General features: G+C 40.9%; 4 protein-coding genes across 6 annotated transcripts; 1 reads left to right on the top strand and 3 right to left on the bottom strand.

Annotated features, from left to right (window-relative positions):
- The first annotated feature begins 4,218 nt into the window (after positions 1-4,218).
- On the top strand, positions 4,219-8,193 carry upb1 (ureidopropionase, beta). 2 transcript variants are annotated; one of them, XM_041042551.1, is made up of 10 exons: positions 4,220-4,518; positions 5,277-5,448; positions 5,625-5,712; positions 5,821-5,915; positions 5,993-6,151; positions 6,248-6,417; positions 6,715-6,796; positions 6,924-6,966; positions 7,361-7,515; positions 7,963-8,193. In XM_041042551.1, the coding sequence occupies exons 1-10, from the start codon at positions 4,415-4,417 to the stop codon at positions 8,044-8,046; spliced, it is 1,152 nt and encodes a 383-aa protein (XP_040898485.1). In that variant the 5' UTR covers positions 4,220-4,414; the 3' UTR covers positions 8,047-8,193. The 2 variants fall into 2 exon arrangements, with proteins under 2 accessions (XP_040898486.1, XP_040898485.1); XM_041042552.1 differs by lacking the exon at positions 7,963-8,193 and having other exon boundaries at positions 4,219-4,518; positions 6,924-6,965; positions 7,359-7,503.
- A 461-nt stretch (positions 8,194-8,654) lies between these two features.
- On the bottom strand, positions 8,655-12,054 carry gucd1 (guanylyl cyclase domain containing 1). Its single transcript, XM_041043288.1, has 6 exons — positions 11,689-12,054; positions 11,458-11,542; positions 11,125-11,290; positions 10,923-11,014; positions 10,577-10,818; positions 8,655-10,004 (listed from the first exon to the last, which is right to left on the bottom strand). The coding sequence occupies exons 1-6, from the start codon at positions 11,693-11,695 to the stop codon at positions 9,913-9,915; spliced, it is 684 nt and encodes a 227-aa protein (XP_040899222.1). The 5' UTR covers positions 11,696-12,054; the 3' UTR covers positions 8,655-9,912.
- A 160-nt stretch (positions 12,055-12,214) lies between these two features.
- p2rx4b (purinergic receptor P2X, ligand-gated ion channel, 4b) lies at positions 12,215-15,544 on the bottom strand. Its single transcript, XM_041041938.1, has 12 exons — positions 15,402-15,544; positions 15,102-15,249; positions 14,836-14,907; positions 13,895-13,967; positions 13,699-13,795; positions 13,527-13,607; positions 13,251-13,392; positions 13,000-13,136; positions 12,823-12,916; positions 12,658-12,723; positions 12,468-12,572; positions 12,215-12,338 (listed from the first exon to the last, which is right to left on the bottom strand). Exons 1-12 carry the CDS (start codon positions 15,542-15,544, stop codon positions 12,306-12,308), a joined length of 1,191 nt encoding a protein of 396 aa, XP_040897872.1. The 3' UTR covers positions 12,215-12,305.
- Positions 15,545-18,053: 2,509 nt separating this feature from the next.
- On the bottom strand, positions 18,054-20,960 carry zbtb26 (zinc finger and BTB domain containing 26). 2 transcript variants are annotated; one of them, XM_041041936.1, is made up of 2 exons: positions 20,858-20,960; positions 18,054-20,023 (listed from the first exon to the last, which is right to left on the bottom strand). In XM_041041936.1, the coding sequence occupies exon 2, from the start codon at positions 19,987-19,989 to the stop codon at positions 18,667-18,669; it is 1,323 nt and encodes a 440-aa protein (XP_040897870.1). In that variant the 5' UTR covers positions 19,990-20,023; positions 20,858-20,960; the 3' UTR covers positions 18,054-18,666. The 2 variants fall into 2 exon arrangements, with proteins under 2 accessions (XP_040897870.1, XP_040897871.1); XM_041041937.1 differs by having other exon boundaries at positions 20,880-20,945.
- Between the last annotated feature and the right edge of the window lie 171 nt (positions 20,961-21,131).

Genomic DNA, 21,131 nt, shown 5'->3' with positions numbered 1-21,131 from the left:
AAATGTTACTTATTTTAATTAAGTGTGATGTGGCCAATATCCTGCTATTTGTCACAATGGTTAAACTCAAATGTTTTGCTTTTTCTTGTAAACTACTTCATTTTTTTAGCATAATTTTAAATCAGACTTACATCAGATTTATTTATCAGGTTTATTTTTGCTTTGATGTGCTGTCTGGTTGTTGGCAGGCTCAGACTCAGTTAACCATCACTTCACTGATTAACATCACTACAAAGTCAAATTTTAGATTTCACGAAGCTGTCACAGCAGCATGTGTTTGTTTATGCCACATTATATTACATGCAAAGTGTGGATACTCTGTTGTATAGACGATCTCTGATAGCGGTGTGCACTTTGCTGATACTTCCATAATGTATGTCTTTAGCTATGAGCTGCAGGAGACTGGGAGTTGTCCTTCAAAATAAAAGTGTGAAGAAATAATTAAAAATTTCCTATTTGATGGAGTCATAGCTGCTTAATTCTGGGAGATCTTAAAATGCCCTACAAGGATTCTGGTATATGCACACAAGTTGACACAAACAGGTTTAAATGGCTTTTAAGGGTAACTGTTCACACCTGTCACCTGTTTGCATGTAATTAGTGTCTGTGTATAAAAAGTCAGTGAGTCTCTGGGCTCCTGACAAACCCCTGCACATTTCATATAGTGCTGCACTGACTTTGCTGGATTCTGAGCCATGGGGAAAGCAAACTGTCAAAGGACCTGTGAGAGAAGGTAGCTGAACTTTATAAAGCAGGAAAAGGATATAAAAAGATATCCAAACATTTGAGAACACCAATCAGCAGTGTTCAAACCCTGATGAAGAAGGTCCGTTTACAATATGCTAAACACCTGGACAGGCCTCAAAACTTCTGGGACAAAATCATTTGGAGTAATGAGACTAAGATTGAACTTTATGGTCACAACCATAAACGTTATGTTTGGAGAGGAGTCAACAGTGCCTATATGAAAAGTTTACCATCCCTGCTGTGAAGCATGGAGGTGGATCTCTGGATGTTTTGGGGGTGTGAGCCACAGCAGCTCAGGGAATTTGGTGAAAATTGATGGCAAGATGAATGAAATGAAATGAAACATGTTATTAGAAAATACTGGAGGACAATTTGCACTCATCAGCCCAGAAGCTGCACATGGGACACACTTGGACTTTCCAACATGACAGTGATCCAAAACATAAGGCCAAGTCGACCTGTCTTTGGCTACAGCAGAAAAAAGTGAAGGTTCTGGAGCGGCCATCACAGCCTCCTGACCTCAGTATCACGGAGCCACTTTGGGGAGATGTCAAACGTCAGTCCCATTTAAAATAAGAGAAATTAGTTTTACCTGATCACTCATGTTGTCATTAAAGAATGGTACACATTTTACAAATTCTGCCAGGGTATAAACTTATGAGCACAACTATATCTGTAATAATAATAATACAGCTTTGAGTGTTACTGGAGACATGATGTGACAGAGAAACCAGATATAATAAATCTGAAACAACTCATTCTTCTAAAATGTGATGTGGTTAAATTTATTAGTAGCTTAAAGCTCAGTATCAGAAACATTTGTATTCTTATATTGACCAAGCAGAGAAACTATGGCATGAAGATCACATAGTTCTCCTTTGGATGTACCAAAAATGTTGGTTTTACTCTACTAAACAGTATCAGAATAACCATAATATAAAAAAAAAATAAGCAATAGCAGCAATAATACTGTGGAAAATTACAGCAAAGTAATAGTAAATAAATTAAAAGTTACAGTTCTAATAATGAGAAACATCATTAAATGTTGTGCATGCATGTGCACCTGTAGGTATTAGTCTGTAGGACGGTTTGTGTTTTCCTCACCACATATTTAACAATAAGGAATAGATGCATTAGTGAGGAGAGGCCCCTGTACTCACCAGCCTCCACTCTGTCCATTAACAATGCACAGCCAGGACACAGGTTTGAGATGAGTCCTGCATTTAAGACATTTGTTAATTCTATTAGAGAGACACACTGGTCTCTCTGAAACAAGAAGGACCAGCTCATTTTTAACTGGACAATAAAAATAAAAGTTGATGAAGACCTTGTACTTCTTTCAGTTATTCTTTTGGCATTTCAGTCTTTATTGACAGCAACAGTGTAGAGAAAAAGGAAAGGAGGGGAGAGAGGCAGGAGATGAGCACCCACAAAGACGTGTATGATTATTCTCTTCTCTGTGGGTTGGTCAAAGGATCAATATGAAGCGACAGACCATAAGCTCATCCCAAAGATGAGTTCTCTGTTCAGGTAAATGCCCTTCATAATCAGGAAGCTTGGGAAAAAAAATGTATGACGCTCCGGAGGAAAAGTTCTGAACAGAGCGAGAGATCTGGGAGAGGAAAGTGAAACAGATGGAGGAGGAGAAGAAAGTACTGCAGACAGAGAACAGGAGAAGAAAGACCTGGAGGATCTCTGTGTGAGGAGAAGTTTCTGGTCTCACAAGAAGAAGGTGAGGACCATGAGTTTTGGTTTACTAGGTTCCTGTCTGAGTGAAGTTATCGTTCGGTTCCTTGAGTGTTGTTGAATATTTCCAGTTTTATTTTGAAGCTTTGTTCCTTGAGTATCTGTTCTTAGTCACTTCCTGTCTTTGTCCTGTTTCCCTCCTTTGTTGATTGTCTGTCCCGCCCTAATGTGATTCACCTGTTGCTCATTACCCCTGTGCATATAAGTCCTATTGTTCCCCTGTCTCCTTGACATTTAGTCTGTGAGTTACCAGTGTTTTGCCCAAGTGTGTTCCTGCAGTGTCTTAGCCTGTTTAGTACCTGCTGTCTTTGTCCTGGAGTTCATATTTGTCTGTGTTCATGCCTGTGCAGTTACCTGTTTCCCTGCCCATGTTCACCCCCTGGTTTTGTCTCCTTTGTTGATCCCAGTGTTAGCCTATGGATTTACCTCTGTGCCTGGTTTAGCCCTCCCCAGTAAGGACTTTTGTGTGTTTTGGACTTGAGTTTGAGTTCCTGGCTACAGCACTTATTCTAACACCACCTCTGTCACCCCTGTGACAGTTTTACCAGTCATAACTTAATACCTTTACTCTCTCTCTCAACCTGTTTTTCTTTCAACCCCCCTCATTACCGAGCCTGAGTTCCTGGTGTGATCCTCCAACCTTTCAACCTTTTCCATAGGACACAATTCAGCAGCATGCTGTCTGTTATATCACAGAGCCACCAGAGGGCAGTGTGTGCTTTACAGAAGACAGTTCACTCCAGACAGGAACTCATGTGAATAAACCTCCAGAGTAAATGTCACTGCCCCTATTAACAGCTGGCATCTGTAACATGCATTTGATTTAGCTTTGTCTAATTCAGTAGTGACTATTTTAACATTGCTGAAGCACTTAGCCTCAGATATGTACAGTCTTGTTTATTAGCAAGATGTTCAGTATTCCTGTATGCTCTTGTCTTTAAGACCATTTTCTTTTTCTTTACTCTGTAGGACATCTCATACATTTATTGGAAAAGAAACACCTTAACTTCTGTTCTGCATTTTGATTCAAACTGGACAAATCTTGAGGAGACAGAGACTCTTTGAGACACAGTTTCAGATTTGTGAAACCATTAAATTGTGAAAACTAGATAGCTAGATTTATAGTATTGCTACAACACTGCCTTTGTTGGTTGAAATTCACCGCAGGGGTTCACATCTCTCCATTTCATTTCTGGTTCCCATGAAGATCTCATCTTACTCACTTCAAAGGAAAAATAGAAAACATATTTAAACCTTTTGAAAAGCAACTAAAACATTTTCAGAGATTGGTCAGTTGGTTGATTTACTCAACCCCTCACGGCATCTGCCACTGACATTTTCCTCTCTGCTAAAACCTTTATGTCTAACCTGTTTGGACCAAAATTCAGCCATTTGGTTTATATAGGAAGACATTTTTATGTAAAGTTTTCTATCAATATTTCATCATGATTAAAAACATTTGACTGAGAAATCATTTAATTCATGTGGTTTATCTGTCTAGTAGCTACCTCTTCTCCTAATGCTGCACCAAAAAGTCTGAATTATACTTATTGTAAATACAGTGCTAGGCTAAGCTTAAACTTTGGTAAAACTTAAGCAAGTTAGTTGCTTTCCACCTCTGGTAACAGAGATGTGTGTACATTATGGACACAGCTCCAATACGTCTCTTGTTCAGACACACACTCAGTCAGGCTCCCTGTGTGAGGCGGGCCTGGTGGGGGGATACTTGGATCAGTTAATGACCAACTTGGGCAAAACCTCAGCTGGAGGGTCTTCTTTCCAAAAAATCTGATCTGTGTCAGGTTACGTGAAAACACTAAGGATTACATAACAAGCGGAGAATATAAAAAGGTGCAAACACACAGTAACCTGCAGGTCGTGGGTCGTCTCTGCTGTGAAGCTGCAAACCTGAAGAGCAGAAATGTCCTCGTCCGAGTTTGAATCTCTGGAGAAATCTCTGGAGTCTCACCTGCCACAGGCCGAGCTTACAGAGGTCAAACGCATCTTATTCGGAAAGGAAACACAGTGAGTATTTGTTCAGTTTCAGTGAACCTGGCCTTTAAAGTTCACCTTATTATTGTCTTCTATATTTTATTCCATTTGTCCTGGGTAAATTATTGTTCTGTGGGCTGGACTTTGGTCTGTCTTGTCGGAGCTGCAGTGTACAGCACACACAACCTTTCACCTGTCCAAAGACAGGATTACTCAATAAAAAGTTTAAAACCTTATACAAGCACTTTGTGTGCCTCAGTTGTCCTCACAATTGTGTATTTGCTTCACACTCAGTAATAAATGTGTTATTGCTGAAAAAGCATGTCCAGCACACAAACTGAAACTAGAGAGGTGCATCAGTCCAGACATATATTTATTTATTAGTCACATCTGCAGTTAGAAAATGCACTGAGGCTGCAGCTATAAAATATCATGAAGTAGTAACAAATGCATGATAAATACTTACTCTATTAGCAGCATATTTAAATTGCTTATGTCCAACCAATAGTCCAAAAACTACAGATATTCAGTTTGATAACTAATATGACAAAGAAAAGCAGCAGATCCTCATGTTTGAGAAACTCCAACCAGCAAATATTTGACATATTTCTTGATGACTGAGCAAAATAATTGATTTTCAAAATAACTGCTGATTCATTTTATGTTGCTCAAGGGATCAAAGGCTTTGCTTACTTTTCACTATTGATTTCAAATCTAGGGCATTTTTAACATTTTAACATTGCGCTCAGTTATTACTGGGAATCATGTTCTGCCCATCTTCTCTGTCACAGGAAGTTGGACCTCCCGTCGTGTGCTGTGGAAGCTGCTTCTGAACGTGACTTTGAGCTGAAGGGTTACGGGTTTGAAGCTGCACAGGAACAGCTGAGGCCCCCCAGGAGGATCCGGGTGGGACTCATACAGCACCGCACTGTTCTGCCTACAGATGCCCCCATCCTGGACCAGGTCAGGACTCATATTACTAACCAGAACAACATGTGTTCAGAGAGACGTGTTACGGCACAGTAGCAGTGGGGTAGAGACAGACGGAATGCTGTGAGACATTGGATGTAATGGATTTCTTCTTAAAGCCATTAACATGAAAGTGACTGGTGTAAATCCTCGGGATGTTCCCTCCACAGATCAATGCCATGCATAACCGGGTTGGTGACATGGTCGAGGTAGCAGCCATGTGTGGTGTAAACATTGTCTGCTTTCAGGAGACCTGGAGTGAGTGTGTTCATGAATCACAATTTATAGCTCTAAAATAATATGTTCATTTACTGTAAATTAAATGTTCCCAGGCAAACACACTGACTTGTGTTTCTCTGTTCACAGCCATGCCCTTTGCCTTCTGCACCCGTGAAAAAGAACCATGGACAGAGTTTGCAGAGTCTGCTGAAGAAGGAAACACCACTCGCTTCTGCCAAGAGGTGAGATTACACAGGTCTGCCACAGATATGATTCACTGCAGAACACAAGTCTGAAAACACTGTGATTCTGCTATTAGCTGGCCAAAAAATACAACATGGTAGTTGTTTCCCCAATTCTGGAGCGAGAGGAGCTGCACAACACTCTGTGGAACACAGCAGTGGTGATCTCCAACTCTGGAAACGTGTTGGGAAAGAGCAGGAAGAACCATATTCCCCGGATCGGAGACTTTAATGAGGTTGGTGGGTGATCTACTTCAAACTATATGATCCACAGCACCTGTGCAGAGCTAAGCAAACTGCTGTGTACACTGTTTTTTTTCCTGTACACTCAGTCTACATATTATATGGAGGGCGACACTGGTCACACAGTGTTCCAGACACAGTTTGGGAAGATAGCTGTGAATATCTGCTATGGGCGTCATCATCCCCTCAACTGGTTCATGTACAGCATGAATGGAGCTGAGATCATCTTCAACCCCTCTGCTACTGTTGGAGCTCTCAGGTAAGGGACTAGATTAAGTATTATTTCTGGCATGGCTGCTAAGGGGGAGCCAGGGGCAAAAACATTCACCCCAATTGGGAACATGCACAGTGTAAATACAATTTCAGGGCCCTTGTTTGAGTAGGATTAGATTACCACATCAGATTACCTGAAACTTATTGTAGCGCAGAGAACCTGGGGCTTTGATTGGCTCAGGTGATCCAGAGCCTTAAGGGCAATGTTATTAAAACCCGTTGCTGTTGTTATGTATTATTATATAATGTACACATCAACCATAATGTTATTTCTTTTGTACAGTGAGCCCATGTGGCCAATAGAGGCCAGGAATGCAGCAATAGCTAACCACTGTTTTACCTGTGCAATCAATCGCGTTGGGACGGTGAGTCCACTGTAATCTGTCTCTAATCACAGACGTACTGTGGATCCTTTCTCTCATTAAGTCACAGCATACGAAATCATGTAAAAAGTTGTGCCGTTGTTGTTCTTGTTGTGTCCTCGTGTTTCAGGAGTATTTCAAGAGTGAATTCACATCTGGTGATGGAAAAAAAGGTATGAGATTTATATCTTTAGATTCAGCGCTTCCCTTTCCTTTAAACTGTGGTTATGGTACGGTGTAGTGAAGGGGACGTAGATAACCTGAATATTACTCAACAATGAAACATAAAATCCTGCAATGTTGGGAGATGTTTTGTGCAGTGTAATATCAATATCAGTAAAGTTTGTAATGTTACAAGCAGCTTTAATTCTTTTTTTTTTTTTTTTTACCCAAAAATATAAATTAAGGTGTTTCACAGTTTATTTCCAGGGATGTCAGGCCAGTCTTCAAATACTATTTCATTTGCTTAAGTTTTTCCCAGTCAGTCAGTTTTGGTCCCACATGCAGAGATTAACACGGTGTATAATTAGGAGAACCAGTTAAAGCCTACTGTCCTGACTTTTGCAGCTCACCATGACTTTGGACACTTCTATGGATCCAGTTATGTAGCTGCTCCTGACGGCAGCCGTACCCCGGGGCTCTCTAGAACCCGTGATGGACTACTGGTGGTAGAAATGGATCTCAACCTGAACAGACAGATCAGTGACAAATGGAGTTTTAAGGTAAATTCAACATATCCAGACATTTCAAAAGCTGGAGCCATGTTGAGAAGTTTTAAATGAGACATTATGTACTAGTTGTATGTATATGTAAAGTGATCAGACCTGTCAGCTACTACAGTGGAGTAAAATGAGTGTTGAGAATTGTAGTGGAACAGAAATATACAGTATACAGTGACACAAAAACAGTCAAGCACATGTACCTGTGCTTATGTACAGAACTGAAGTAGATACACTTACTCTCTTCTCACCACTGCTAACAGAGTAATATATTCATGGCTTGTACATATGCCTTTAGGAGGCACTTCAGGGAGAGAAAAGGCTGAGTTTATTTGTTCTTGCAATGACAGGATGGTTATATATTGGATGCAGTTATTCTGCTAATGTGAACACTGCTGTAATAAACACAGAGCTGTCAGATTTGCCTGTTCACTGTACCTGTCTTTGCAGATGACTGGGAGATATGCTGAGTACGCAGAGGAGCTTACCAGGGCTGTTAGACAAGACTTTAAACCCAACATAGTGAAGGAGTAGAAGACATTCTGTAAATGCACTGTACATTTACTATAGTCTCAGTATGAAACACATGAAGTTCAGTTATATTTTCTTTGACATTTTGTGTTTGTCAGACTGATTAATTTTGTCATTGTTTAATCTCATTAAACGGAATTCAAAGAGAAACCAGGACCCTGTTCTTCATTTGACAATAACTGGGTTAGCTTGATTTCATTGTTGATAACTTGACAAACCTGAATTCTTCAGTTCTGTGCTGCTGGGCTAAATTTGACCTGAATCTGCTGTTGCTGTTGAAGTAATAAGTTTATAAATCAAACCAAGTAAATTTCTAACAGTGGTCATTGAAGTTTCAAGTGACAGTGATGGGATAATGTTAAAACTATGCTACAACTTATTGTAACAGTTGCACAATAGTCACAACACCAGTGATCTGACTTAGTAATTTCAGATACACAGTAATTTCTGTCTTAAGTTTGCTAGACACTATTGTAAGTGTGTAGCATTAAAACCACTGCGTGGACTGAGGGTGTGTTTTATTGCTGGGTAACTCTGCTTCAAAAAATAAGAGCACTCTTTAAGATAAGTTTCATGTACCAAAGAAAACTGACAAGGACAGCGCATGTGTTCAAACCTTTTAATCATAACATATAATAAATGCAGCTCTATGTTTAATAAAAAATAAAGTTTGTGGTTTAAAATATGCAGCTTGTTCTCACCAAAAAGCACAACCAGGAAGAAACCACTTTTCACAGATTCAGAAAAGCAATTTCATGGTAAAATCTTTAAATAACATTTAATTATGTCCTGTATGAAACGTGTACTGCACTTTTCATACTAGACGTAATACCAAAATTAAAAAAATAAAAACAAAACGTGGAAATCACCTAGTCTTCACTGCTTTTACCAGAGATCATGATGGAGTCAAAATGACACCTTTGGTTCTTCCACATGATAAAAAAAAAAACAACCACACAATGCGTCCGTCTAACCAGCATGCTTCCTTGGACACAAGATGTTGAGCTGTTTTTGTTTTTCCCCCACTGAAGTGAATGAAACTGGTGAGTTCATGTTTCATTGCGTCCATCCACCGTCCATGTTCTTCTGCAGGCAGACTGAGTTCCTTACACAGACTATGGAGAATTGCATTGAACTAGTTTTGTCATTTGAGGCGCATCTCACACTTTAGGGCATTTATTACCTGAGACTCTCAAAACACAACTACAACGACTCCTGTATTCCCTGTTGATAGAATTATCTTAATAAAAAAAAGAGACCATGAGGTGAGTTAGGAGGATTATTAAAAAGGCAAGTGCAGGTGAGGGCGGTGGCTGCAGATGAACCCCTTCAGACTTCAACACTGAACAGAAAAAATATGTTTTGTACACTAAATGTTATCATCGTCAGCCCTGAATTATACAAACACTATTTCCTGTCAAGTGCAATACTAGGTCTTCATTCCCACATTTCATCCACTGTAGTTTCACAAGTCTGAAATCCCCTGCTAACAGTTTGAGAGTTGAGATCCATCTGTGAACAACTGCAGTCATTACAATTCAGCAAAGACATTAAAATTCCTTTGAACTATCCGCTCATGTCAAAAAAAAAAGGAAATAAAAAAATAAACAATTCAACTTAGATTTTGAACCTCCCAGCTGTTAATCTATCACAGGTCAAGTAGCATCGACTGAATAAGAGGGAATAAGAGCAGTGATTCTGGAGCAAGTGTTTTACTTGTGAGTAGTCAGGCTTATTAGCACCAGAGAGGACAGCCCAGGGAATCTGCGACAGCTGACAGGAGACCAGGACTAAAGACCTGCAGCAGCATGATGTCAATATAATGATGAGCTGAGGACAAGTGAAATCCAAATCCACCATCACTGTCCATCAACTCTCCTTAAAGACGAACAGGATATCCTCATCTGTCCCATAGCTCCGCCGAGCCTCCTCAAAGTTACTGACGCTGGTGCAGCACACCCCTAAATAAAACACACACACACACACACACCTGTCATGTTCCAAACTGAAGCTAGTACTTGTTAGTAGCAGTCGGAGGATTATAGTAGTCAAGAGTCAGCAAATAGTTTGCTCCCATTTATAGCCACTCTGCTGAATGACAGTGTTGGTCTGGTGGTTCGTCCACCACTTTGGTCCAAAATATCTTTTCAGTGAAATATCGCAACAACTCCTGGATGGACTGCCATGAAACAGGCATGTTCCCCCCAGGATTAATTCTAATAACTTTGCTGATTGTTTAACTTTTCCTTTAGTGCCATCGACATGTGTAAAATTTAATTTGTCTGATACTTTGGTTTATGACCAACCTGCAAAACTAATGACATTTTCATCAGCCTCAGCTGGCGTTTTTATTTAGTGTTACTTTGTTAATGTTAGCATGCTAACATGCTAAACTAAGATGACGGTCATGGTAAACGTTGAAAAATGTGAAAGGGTGATTTTTTTTCTGTAACCCACTGAGGGTTGGTTTTTTTCCTTCTCCAAATAGTTATGTCACATTCAGGTTGTGCTTTGTACATATGAGATTACTCACTGTCAGAATATGCAGGGTTGTTGTAGAAAATGGAGCCTGTAGTCCTGTTGAAGCCGCACACTACCACAAAGTGACCCTGGTACTCTGGCTTCCTGCAGAAACACTTCTGACCCACGGGCAGGAAACAACAATATTTGACAGGTGTGGAGCACAGTTCACATGTCAAGACGACAGCATTGACCAGCACTATGGCAACGTGGCCCTGCGCCAGGTGAGACTGGATTTCTTGAACAGTGACAGAGCTATGGAGAGATAATCACAGAAACGTTTCACATGTTAGGTTTACTTTGTGTAAATCAAAAACAGGTGGTTTGTTCAAGTGAATAATAATTAACAGATAGCTCACCATTTCCTCACCACCACACCTTTACTCTCTGCTTTAAGGAAGAGATCATTCACTCTGTCTTCCTCTGTATCAAAATGCTTCTTGTAAAAGGACTGAAACCACACCAAGAGACAACAAAGACACTGTCACACACACAGGCCTGAGGGAAAAAAAAAACAAATCTGGATAGGACAGTACTGATAGCTAAGTCTCAGCAAAGTACCTGATTCCTGAAACCCTTATCAACGCCCAGAGTCTGTGTGCAAAAGCAGTGTTTGATTCCTAGATGGCACATGAGGTAGGCCAGGTCAATAGTCCACACACTCTCTGTCAGCTTCAGATCCCAGCATGCTCTCTGAAACTCCTCATCACAGACCGGGTGGAGGTACCTGCGAGATTGGACAGTTAGAGACTGTGAATCCCTACTACTGTGCACCCAATGTTACACTTTTAAGTGTTACAAATGTGAAATAGTCAAGTGTTAGTGGGAAGTATAATTTCAGAATAGTTTGTGTGGTCGAAACTGCCGAAGTTAGCAACTTTACTGTGCACTTACTTCAGGACCATCCTGGAGCAGGCTAACCCACAGTCCCAGTGGTACAGCTGCCGAATGACAGGTACATTCAGCAGGATGTCATCCTCTGAGAAAACCCGTGATATTATTATTACTCTTCAAACACTCCTTACACATCATTAAAAACACAAACTAACGCTGCCATTAAAAAAAACAATACTTAATTAGCTCATCTTTTATCTGTTAAGGTGTTCATCACTTCAAGCCACTCACCTGTCATTCTGTTGTATTCTTTCTCAGACCAGCGTCCAACTAGCTAACTCCAGACGAGCTGGGCAGTCTTGTTTACAGCATTTAAAGCGGGGTTGGGTTCCCTCATCGATGCTAACTAGAAGAAACCAGCTGCCCAACTGCAAGTTTAGCTGTTAGGCTAACAGCATGAACCACTCTGTTGGCTGGTTCGCTGCTTGTACAGCGAAGCTGTGTCTTCGACACACACCACTGCTGGGCATATAACGATTAGATAACTGAACAAGCAAGAGTTAAAAAATGACGGAAAAACTCAGTTTTATCGCGGTTTTACAACGTCGCTTCCATCTAAGGAGCTCTTTACACTCTGTTGTTTTCTACTAACACACTAAGAAGCTTCTTCTGTTTGGTTGTCAGTTAATGTGATGCTGCCCCCGTGTGGCGCGGGGGAGTCATGCTCAGTTTGTGACTCAGGCCAGAAGGTAGTTTTACAACATTTCTTATTCTCACTCTTTACATTTTCACATTTGACCAGTTTTATTGAAGAATTCAAATGACACTGAAGACAACATTTTAGAGCATTTTTAAGAGCAGGTTTAGATAACTTGTGAAAAATGTCTCCATGTTGATGTATGACCATGCTACTGAGTTCCATAGGTGGTGGCCATTGACATCTGTATTACAAAAACAGAAAGAAACGGATTATGTCTGGAGTAATGGTTGATTTTATTCAGTACTTTTTACTACCTGCAGTGAGGAATGAATGTGTGTATTAATGTGACACTGAAGGATTAGTCACTCACTGATTCAGTGTCAGCATCCTCACGCAGATATGTGACCTTATGTTTGCTGTAAAGATCTCTTTTCCTCATGCATGTCAACATAAACCAGTCAGAAACAATGGGAACCTGAGGTAAAATAATTCAAACACACAAATTCTTAGTATCATCACTTTTTTTTTTTTAAATTTCAGGACTGAACATGTCTACTCACCAAACTGAGGAATGACAATGCTGCACCCAAGTTCACTATAGTAGGTACAATTCCAAATTTTCCCGCCTGCAAGATAAAAGAACCTTCCTCAAGGTATTGTTAGTGCAAAGAGAACAAACACATTTTGATTAAGACACTGCAACACAAGATTTATTCAGTCCTTACTGTTCCAAATACAATGACATCAAACCGGATCCCGAATGCTTTGATTAAGGTCCTGGTTTCCTCTCCATCTGGGGTTTTGTAATATTTGGCGAACCTAAAAGAAATAATTTTTTTTTTTTTTTCAGTTTTGTCACCTCCATCCATTTATTAATGAGGCGGCGTTAAAAATAGTTTTACCTGAAGTTGTATCCAGGGGCCACATTATTGACAGGGTGTTTGTTGTCCAGCCTGCGGAAGCTGTACTTGGGGTAGCACTTCCCTGCCCACCAGTCTAGGTCACAGCTCCAGTCAATAATAATACCAAGGATGCCACCCTTTACAGACATACAAAAACTTGGAAATTAACTTAGCTTTCTAACTTTGTGTAAGTGTAAATAAACAGACACTTGTGAAAGACTGGATGTGAAGTCATATAATTCTGGGTGTACCTTCACCGCCATGTCTTGAAAATCTTCTCCAGCCTCTGAAACTATGTGTTTGAGGCGGAATATGGGGCAGTCAGGGTCTGTTCTACGGTTGAATTCACACCTCTTCAGGTATGAGGAGTTAATATGTGGCAGTATGTTTCTTCTGGAGGAGGAGGGAAGACACAGGCTTGAAATGATGGCACATAATAAAACAGCATGTTTGCATTATACTGTGCTGATAAGAGCCTGCACCTCTCCTCCACATCTGTCTGTCACCTTCAGATACAGTATACTGACCTGTGAACATTGAACTTTGGATATGTTATACTGTTTTTGATCAGCACGGTGAAGTTCTCTGCTGTGGCCAGCAGTGCTTGTCTGTGGGACAAGGAAACAACAGGTCAATCAAGCCATTTCTATATTATACTGTATTTGCTTATTAATAATATAACATCACATATATTCTTACTGGGGCAGCTGAGTGTCTACTTCCAGAGGGCACCATGACAGCACTTCACAGGTCTGGACAGTTGAGGAATAGTTGACACACAGTCCTGTTTGTATGCCTGGGTAGAAAGAAGATGTCAGCTGCTGTTTGGTGCGTGGTATTACATAAATTTACCTGACTCATTTTAGCAGTTTAAGCTGATATATCAAAGGCCTACCACTGCCCCGAGGATCGCTGTGTCCCTCGATACAGTCACAATCATCCACACAAGTCGTTGATGGACTTGGAGGCTGGAGGAGAAATGGACAGTGTTAACCTGTCTGTGCAGCATCCAAAACTAATGTTACCCTGCTGGTCTGAGACCAGGATGAGTGCATGTGTGTAAAATGTCATTGTCAGTAGACAGTTGGTGTTATGCATGCTGAAGACAGTGAACCTGAATTGGAGACTTGGGCCATGCCATTACAGAAAAACTGGCCCAGTAGTTTACAGCAAAGTTGATAATTGATAAATTAAATTAAAACACTTTTTCACAGCAGAGATTTTGGCTTGTCATAGCAGGAAAAGCACAATGTCTCAATAACTTTTTTCCCATTTAAGTCTATCAGTAGTCAGTGTCATTGTCATTGTTTTGCAAGTATTTGGTCAAAACCAAAACACTGGACAAATCTTGGCCCAGTGGTGGTGGAACGGAAACTCCAGGGATCACAGAAGTTCCACAGAAATTGCTCCTGAAGAGGATATCTCCACCACATCATATGACAATTCCTCAAATAGTCACTGCCTTTCATTCAAAACCTCAAATGTAAACCTCTTGGTGGTGCTTGAAGAAAAGTCAGGGGATCACTAAAGTCATTAGGATTCATCCTTGGAGGATGATGAATGTCTGTGCAACAAGTTAAACAACAAATTAAAGATGTGACCTTGAACTCTGGAAACTTGTGACAGACAAAATTCTTTAATATGTGAGACTAAATGATAAATTGATCAGTTGGGACTGTAGCATATAGATTAATCGGTAATGAAAATAATCATAAACTGCAATCCTGAAAGATACATTACAAATAAGTCTAAACTTTAATGTAGTAAATCAACGAACCACTTTAATCTTTGAACTGTCTGAATATTATGGGACATCATGCAACATCCATGACTCACCTCAGGACAACGTGACTGAGTTTGATTTGGGGTGACAACCATATTCGTCATCACAAAGAAAGAATGGTCGCCCTATCGGACAGAAGAGCAGCACCAATGTCACAAGGCAATGAAATAGCCAAAGTCATCCAGTAATAAAACACACTAGTAAAAAAAAAATCAGTTTAGCATCATTGCCATGTCATGTATTCACTGATGATATGTTAGGACAGAGAGAGGTTATTAAGCTCTGTGTGTGTGTGTGTGTGTGTGTGTGTTTTGAATACCTGAGGAGGGATAACATAGTCAGCCACATCCCAAAATCGGGGGTCCGTGTCCGATGTGTTGGTGAAGGCAAAACCTTTCACTTTGGTGGTGACACTACTGATGACAGAGTCTGTTTCCTGGTAGGCCTTCTGCACCACACACACATACCTGCAGGTTCACAGCAGTATTATACTTTAAACAATGCAATCAAATCACAAGTCACCACACAGCCCGTTACAACAATAATTAATGACTGGTTTACCTTTAGAGGCACATTTTACACCCCCATCAATTCCCCATTGATGATTTGCTTTACTTACCCCACCACATACAGCACCACCAGGAGCTGGGTGAACCTGAACATACATCCTACCCGTATGCTTGGAATAACCAGTGTTTTGGGTGTTTCATAGTCAAACACATAATGCAGACAGCCCTGGCAGCAGTCTGCAGTCTTGCTCATCGCTGCAACACGCACCAGTGATGGACTAGAGTAATGATGGTAAGAGCACATAGCTGTCCGTATTCAAATCATTGTATTCAAATCATATTCACTGCATGAACTCATTGTAAATGTGGTGGACTGTGGACATAGAATACTTTTAACCCTATGCAGTATTACATGGTACACACTGTACAAATAAATGACTCAGTTTGATTGTGAGGTGATTCAGTTTCTACAGAGCTGGTCAGCATCACAGTCACGCTAAAAAGAGATGAGTTACACTGGCAAAGACAATGTTGGATCTTGGATACTGCAAGTGTAATTTGTAGATGTTTTCAAAGTAGAGGAATGTATCCTTCCACTTGCTGAAACACTTCTTAGCATCATTTTACTGCCCTTAACCACTGCCCCCTTTACCACTGTATGACTGATTTCTGTATAATGCATATTCTTGTATGTCTCTTGGTTATTTTTTTTTTTCTCTCTGGTTGTTTTGTGTTTCTTTCTGATCATTTTGTGTCTTTGTTGTCTTCTTGGGAGTTTGCACGTTTTCACTTAATAAATGTCACTCTTCATATTATGTGATAAGGCAAGATCTTTCTACATATGCATCAACTTGAATGTTTTAGTTGGTCTATGATCAGAACATAAACAGCAGGTAAAATAAGTATTTAACACGTCATCATTTTTCTCAGTAAATATATTTCTAAAGGTGCTACTGACATGAGATTTTCACCAGATGTCGGTAACAACCCAAGTAATCCACACATACAAAGAAAATAAAACAAATACGTTCAAAAATTAAGTTATGTCCAAAAAATAGAATGAATGAATGAATGCAAGAAGGCATGGAAAGCCAAGACACCAGCTGAAATCTATCAGTAATTAGAAAGCAATCCTGCCCCTTGTCAGTGCAAATTAATACCAGGTGGCTCAGTCTCAACTAATGGCCTATAAAAAGGTGTCTCATTACCACGGTGGCACACAAGAAACATCTCATGTAGATCAAAGCAAGGAGCTCTCTTAAGACCTTCACAACCTTATTGTTGCAGATTATACTGATGGCATTGGTTACTGAAGGATTTTTAAACTTGTGAATGTTCCTGTGAGAACTGCTGGGGCCATAATCTGGAAGTGGAAAGAACATAATTTCACCATAAACCAGGTGCTCCTCGCAAGATTTCTGACAGAGGAGTAAAAAGAATTATCATTAGAGTTGTCCAAGAGCCAGGGGCCACTTGTGGAGAGCTTCAGAAAGACCTGGAATTAGCAGGTTGTTTCAAAGAAAACAGTGAATAATGCACTCAACCACCATGGCCTGTATGCATGCTCACCACGCAAGACTCTATTGCTGAAGAAAAAGCATGTTGAAGCTCCTTTAAAGTTTGCTGCACAGCATTTAGACAAGCCTGTGAAATACTCGGAGAATATAGACTGGTCAGTCATATAATTGAAGGAAGGGTGAATGGAAAAATGTACCAAGGACACTGAGAGTGGACATTTCAGCAAGACAATGATCCCAAACTCACACCCAAGGAAACTCTGTTGGTTTCAGAGAAATAAAATAAAGCTGCTAGAATGGCCCAGCCCATCACCTGACTTGAATCCAATCGAAAATCTATGGAAAGCACTAAAGAGTTCATAGAAGAGGCCCACAGAACCTTTAAGATAAGACTGTGTGGATGAATGGGCCAAAATCACATCTGAGCAATGCATGTGACTAGTTTCTCCATACAGGAGGCGTCTTGACGCTGTCATTACCAACAAAGGCTTTTGTACAAAGTATTAAATAAATTTCAGTATATCAATAGCAACTTTAGAAATATATTTACTGAGGAAAATTGTGGTGTGTTCAAAACTTATTTTACCCACTGTATACATATACATGAGGATGGGAACATGCCAAACGCTGTACTAACCACAAGTTGTTGGTCTTTCACCTTATGTACACAACTCTTTACTATACTGTATTCAGAAGAAGTAGTATTATATATACAAACACACAACTCTAATTCAGTGACTGAACTGCTGCTGTGTCTATACAACACACACCCACACTGTAAATATAGAGCATGACACTTGAGCTAATGATTTCATGTTGTGAAAAGAGTAAGACAAGAGGGCAAGGCTCTCACTTCAACATGTAGAAAGTGTGCAGCAGTGTAATCTACTCTCTGGTCTGAAGATACTCAGAGAACATACTGCAGCAAACACAATGAAACCTTTGTTAAAACAACTCACCACACATTTACATACCACTTTCAGATACTCACGCTGCAAACTCTAACTGATTAAAGAGCTTGTAAAACCGAGCCTGCGCACTGAAGCAGGTATTAGCTGACATGTTTGTGCTCGTTATTCTTCTGCATTGTAAATGGAAAAACTACACAACAGTGAGAACACTGAACTCTGTACACTGTCAGTCTTACTGCCGCGTTGGCAGTAAGACTGAAAATACCGAATTCTGATGTGCATGTAGGTCGAACAAACGTGTAACGATCTGAAGAGAATGAAACCAGTTTTTCATTTCATCAGTTTTTAATTTCTTGACACACATTGACTTTTAAGAACACGGGACAGATACAATGTCACTTTGGTCCAATAATAACTCAGATATAAAAGCTTTATAAAAGAACCATTTCAGTTCACACAGACACTTTGGCATCCCATTTGTCACTGGTGTAACTCACCTTCAATGAAATATTTTAAAAACACCCTCTCTCAAGTTTCTTTTCCTTATGAAGTTCATATTGTCATATTCACACAGGTAAGACAGAAAGCCTACAGCAGACTGTATACACAATATACAAGTGGATATTTTTCATTCTGCAATGTTTTTTTTTCATATCAGACACAAAGACATGTTAATTTACCAATAAAACTAATGATGTACAGTCATTATGTTTCGTGTTTCAGTGCTGAATTTTCAAGTATGATAATGAAGGCATCTATGATGCATTGTATAAAAGGTTAACAGTAATGAAGCTACAGTGAAATGTGGACGAGGGAAACTCCATTGTTCGTGTTCATGTCCTCCAGTTTAAGCCACCGAAATGAGGCTGACACTCTTCTATAATGCAATCGTTGGCTTTAAGCTCAAAAGCTTAAAATGACGATGAATTCTACAAAGTTCACAGATTTCATATTGGGCCAAAATCAAAGTCAAGCCCCCCGTCGTGCAGGCTGCCTTCGTTCGCGTTGTCAAAGCTGTTCTTCCCGTGGATCTGTTTGAGGTGCTTGCGAAGAACTGGCTTGTGAGCAAACACCATATCACAGTAGTTGCAGCGGTGAGGCTTGTCCCCACTGTGAAGGTTGAGGTGATCCAGCAAAGAACACTTCTGGGTGAAGGTCTTGCCGCAGATCTTACACTGGAAGGGTTTGATGCCAGCGTGGACGCGCATGTGTCGATGCAGATTGCCTTTCTGCGTGAAAGTCTTTCCACACAAGAGACACATGAAGAGCTTGTGCATCTTAAGGTGGTTGGCGTAGTTCTCCAGCTGGCGGAAAACCCGAGCACACTTTGGGCACTGGTGGTACCACTGCAGAGGCTTGTCGTAGTTCCTCTGGAACGGGCTGTATTTCTCGGCAGGTGGGGACAGAGGAGGGCGGGTGACTGGGTATCCCACCATGCTAGAAGGAATCGCTATCTCACTGCTGCGACTGTCCACAGTGGAGTTGATGAGCGAATGCTGGGGCTCGGGGGAGTGGAGGGCGGCAGGAGGGTTGGTGGGGAGATGACAGGTGATGGAGTTTTCTACTACGTCAGACACAGACTCCACTTTTACTATGGTGATGTCATTTTCTGCCACACCCTGCCTTGGGCGTCTGCTCAAACTCTGGGGAGGGGACTTAGACTGTATAATGATATCATCCTCGTCGTCGTCGTCATCATCGTCATCATCATCATCGTCGTCGTCATCACCATCACCGTCACCACTATTGCCGTCCTCAGCCTTCTCCTGCTTCTCCTCCTTCTGATGGAATGTCCGTACCTGAGAGCGCTCCTGCTCTCTCTGGATCTGGAAGGGTAAACCCTCCTCCTTCTTCTCTCTCTTCATATCCACATCCACCTGCGGTTTGATGAACTTGCTGAGGGCCTGAGTGCACTGCTCCACAATGTGGCCCATTTGAAGGAAGCTGGCCACTGTCAGGTAATGCACAAGCTCTAGCTCTGGAAATTCCAGCTGGCCTGTGTAGCAAGACAGCAGCAGCTGCCGGCCCACCTCCGCCTCCTGGATCATGGAGATCTGGACCTCCTTGGAGTCCTGCTGAAGGATGAACTGGTCTCTCAAGAAGGAAGAGCCAGCGGCAAACACCACCTTATGACCAGGGACCTCCAGCTGGTTGATACGCACAGTCACGTCACAGAACCGTCTCTGGTGTCGTAGGAGGTTCATCTTCTGCAGCATGGAGTCCCCAAATGTGGCGAATCGGAACTGCAGGATCACCTGGTTCTGGGCCATGGTGAACTGAAGGCCGGCAGCAGCAGTAGTGCACCTGGTTAGGACAAATACAGAGACTGCATGATCTCTCCTTCACAGCTGCACACTATAAATTCTGTGAATTTGAATTTTGTCTTTTACTGCTGTACATCAGATACCAGGCTGTTTTAGCAGCATATATACACATCAAAAAGATTTAGCAATAGAAAACACAACTGTAGCCTCTCCTCACATAAACAGTTTCACAGGCGTGAAAGAAAACACAATTCTACACGAGGAAAGACACAGCCCATATTATAATTAAAGATAAAGAGCTGATTTATTTAACTACCACCATCTTCGTAAATCACAGCCATGACCTAATTTTCATCCAACCTAGAGCGCGTGCAGCTCTCATGGATCAGGGGACCAGACTCTGTTCAAAAACCTTCCAATTTAAAACTAATAATCGCGTCTCTCTAATAAGATAGCTAAACCGATACTTTTTGCTATAGTTATTTTCGGAAACACTGTCCAATCTTCAGTTCGGCGTTTATCAACACAACAAATAAAAGTTAATAAAATAAATGAAAATAGAGGTTTATGGCTAAAGCTAAACTAACGTTACATTGCTAGCGTTACCTGGTCTGCCTGACGGTGACACTGTCGCGCAGCGTGTAAGCTTAAAAAGATGAAATATTGTTAAATAATGCTTACAGCAGAATTACATTAATGGTTAAAGAGGCTGTCCTTGCTTAACGTTAGAGTAAATCACAAATCGCCTCCATATTTCGCTTCGGCCTACTTCTCAACGCTTTAGCTCTCTGATAACAACACTGCAATGCTGTAGCTAACTAACTGGCTATTGTGTGTTTTTACTTCAGCTGACACAGTAAAGAGTGTTGTGTACCTGTAAATCCGTGTAAACAAACCCGTTATAGAAGGTCTGTTATCGGTAGGACACCTGTGTATATTTGGGTATGAGCTGCTCCGGATGCAAAACCCAGTTAAAGGCCCAGTACAAGTGTGCTTCTTGTTCTTCGTTGGTGGTTATTGGCGGTTAATAAACCAGCTTACAGATGCATTACCTCCACTGACTGGATTGGAGTGTGGAGTCTGTCCTGTCAGATCTTATGCTGAATACTGAACAGCTAACAGATGCAGTGATCGTGTTATTTATTTCC

This window comes from Toxotes jaculatrix, chromosome 7 (assembly GCF_017976425.1).
Source record: "Toxotes jaculatrix isolate fToxJac2 chromosome 7, fToxJac2.pri, whole genome shotgun sequence".
In the NCBI taxonomy this organism is placed as follows: domain Eukaryota; kingdom Metazoa; phylum Chordata; class Actinopteri; family Toxotidae; genus Toxotes; species Toxotes jaculatrix.
Note: the sequence above shows the minus strand (reverse complement) of the source record. Positions and strands in the feature narration are given on the sequence as shown.

Bases quoted from the DNA above. Each gene is read 5' to 3' on its own strand.
- upb1 (XM_041042551.1), top strand. From the start codon at position 4,415: ATGTCCTCGTCCGAGTTTGAATCTCTGGAGAAATCTCTGGAGTCTCAC. The intron at 5,713-5,820 runs GTGAGTGTGTTC...CTCTGTTCACAG, and splicing joins CTGCTTTCAGGAGACCTGGA to CCATGCCCTTTGCCTTCTGC. The intron at 7,516-7,962 runs GTAAATTCAACA...CTGTCTTTGCAG, and splicing joins GTGACAAATGGAGTTTTAAG to ATGACTGGGAGATATGCTGA.
- gucd1 (XM_041043288.1), bottom strand. The intron at 11,291-11,457 runs GTAAGTGCACAG...CCAATCTCGCAG, and splicing joins TGCTCCAGGATGGTCCTGAA to GTACCTCCACCCGGTCTGTG. The intron at 10,819-10,922 runs GTGAGCTATCTG...ATCTCTCCATAG, and splicing joins GGTGTGGTGGTGAGGAAATG to CTCTGTCACTGTTCAAGAAA.
- p2rx4b (XM_041041938.1), bottom strand. From the start codon at position 15,544: ATGAGCAAGACTGCAGACTGCTGCCAGGGCTGTCTGCATTATGTGTTT. The intron at 15,250-15,401 runs GTAAGTAAAGCA...GTGAACCTGCAG, and splicing joins GTGGTGCTGTATGTGGTGGG to GTATGTGTGTGTGGTGCAGA. The intron at 13,968-14,835 runs GTGAGTCATGGA...TTTCTCCTCCAG, and splicing joins CTCAGTCACGTTGTCCTGAG to CCTCCAAGTCCATCAACGAC.
- zbtb26 (XM_041041936.1), bottom strand. From the start codon at position 19,989: ATGGCCCAGAACCAGGTGATCCTGCAGTTCCGATTCGCCACATTTGGG.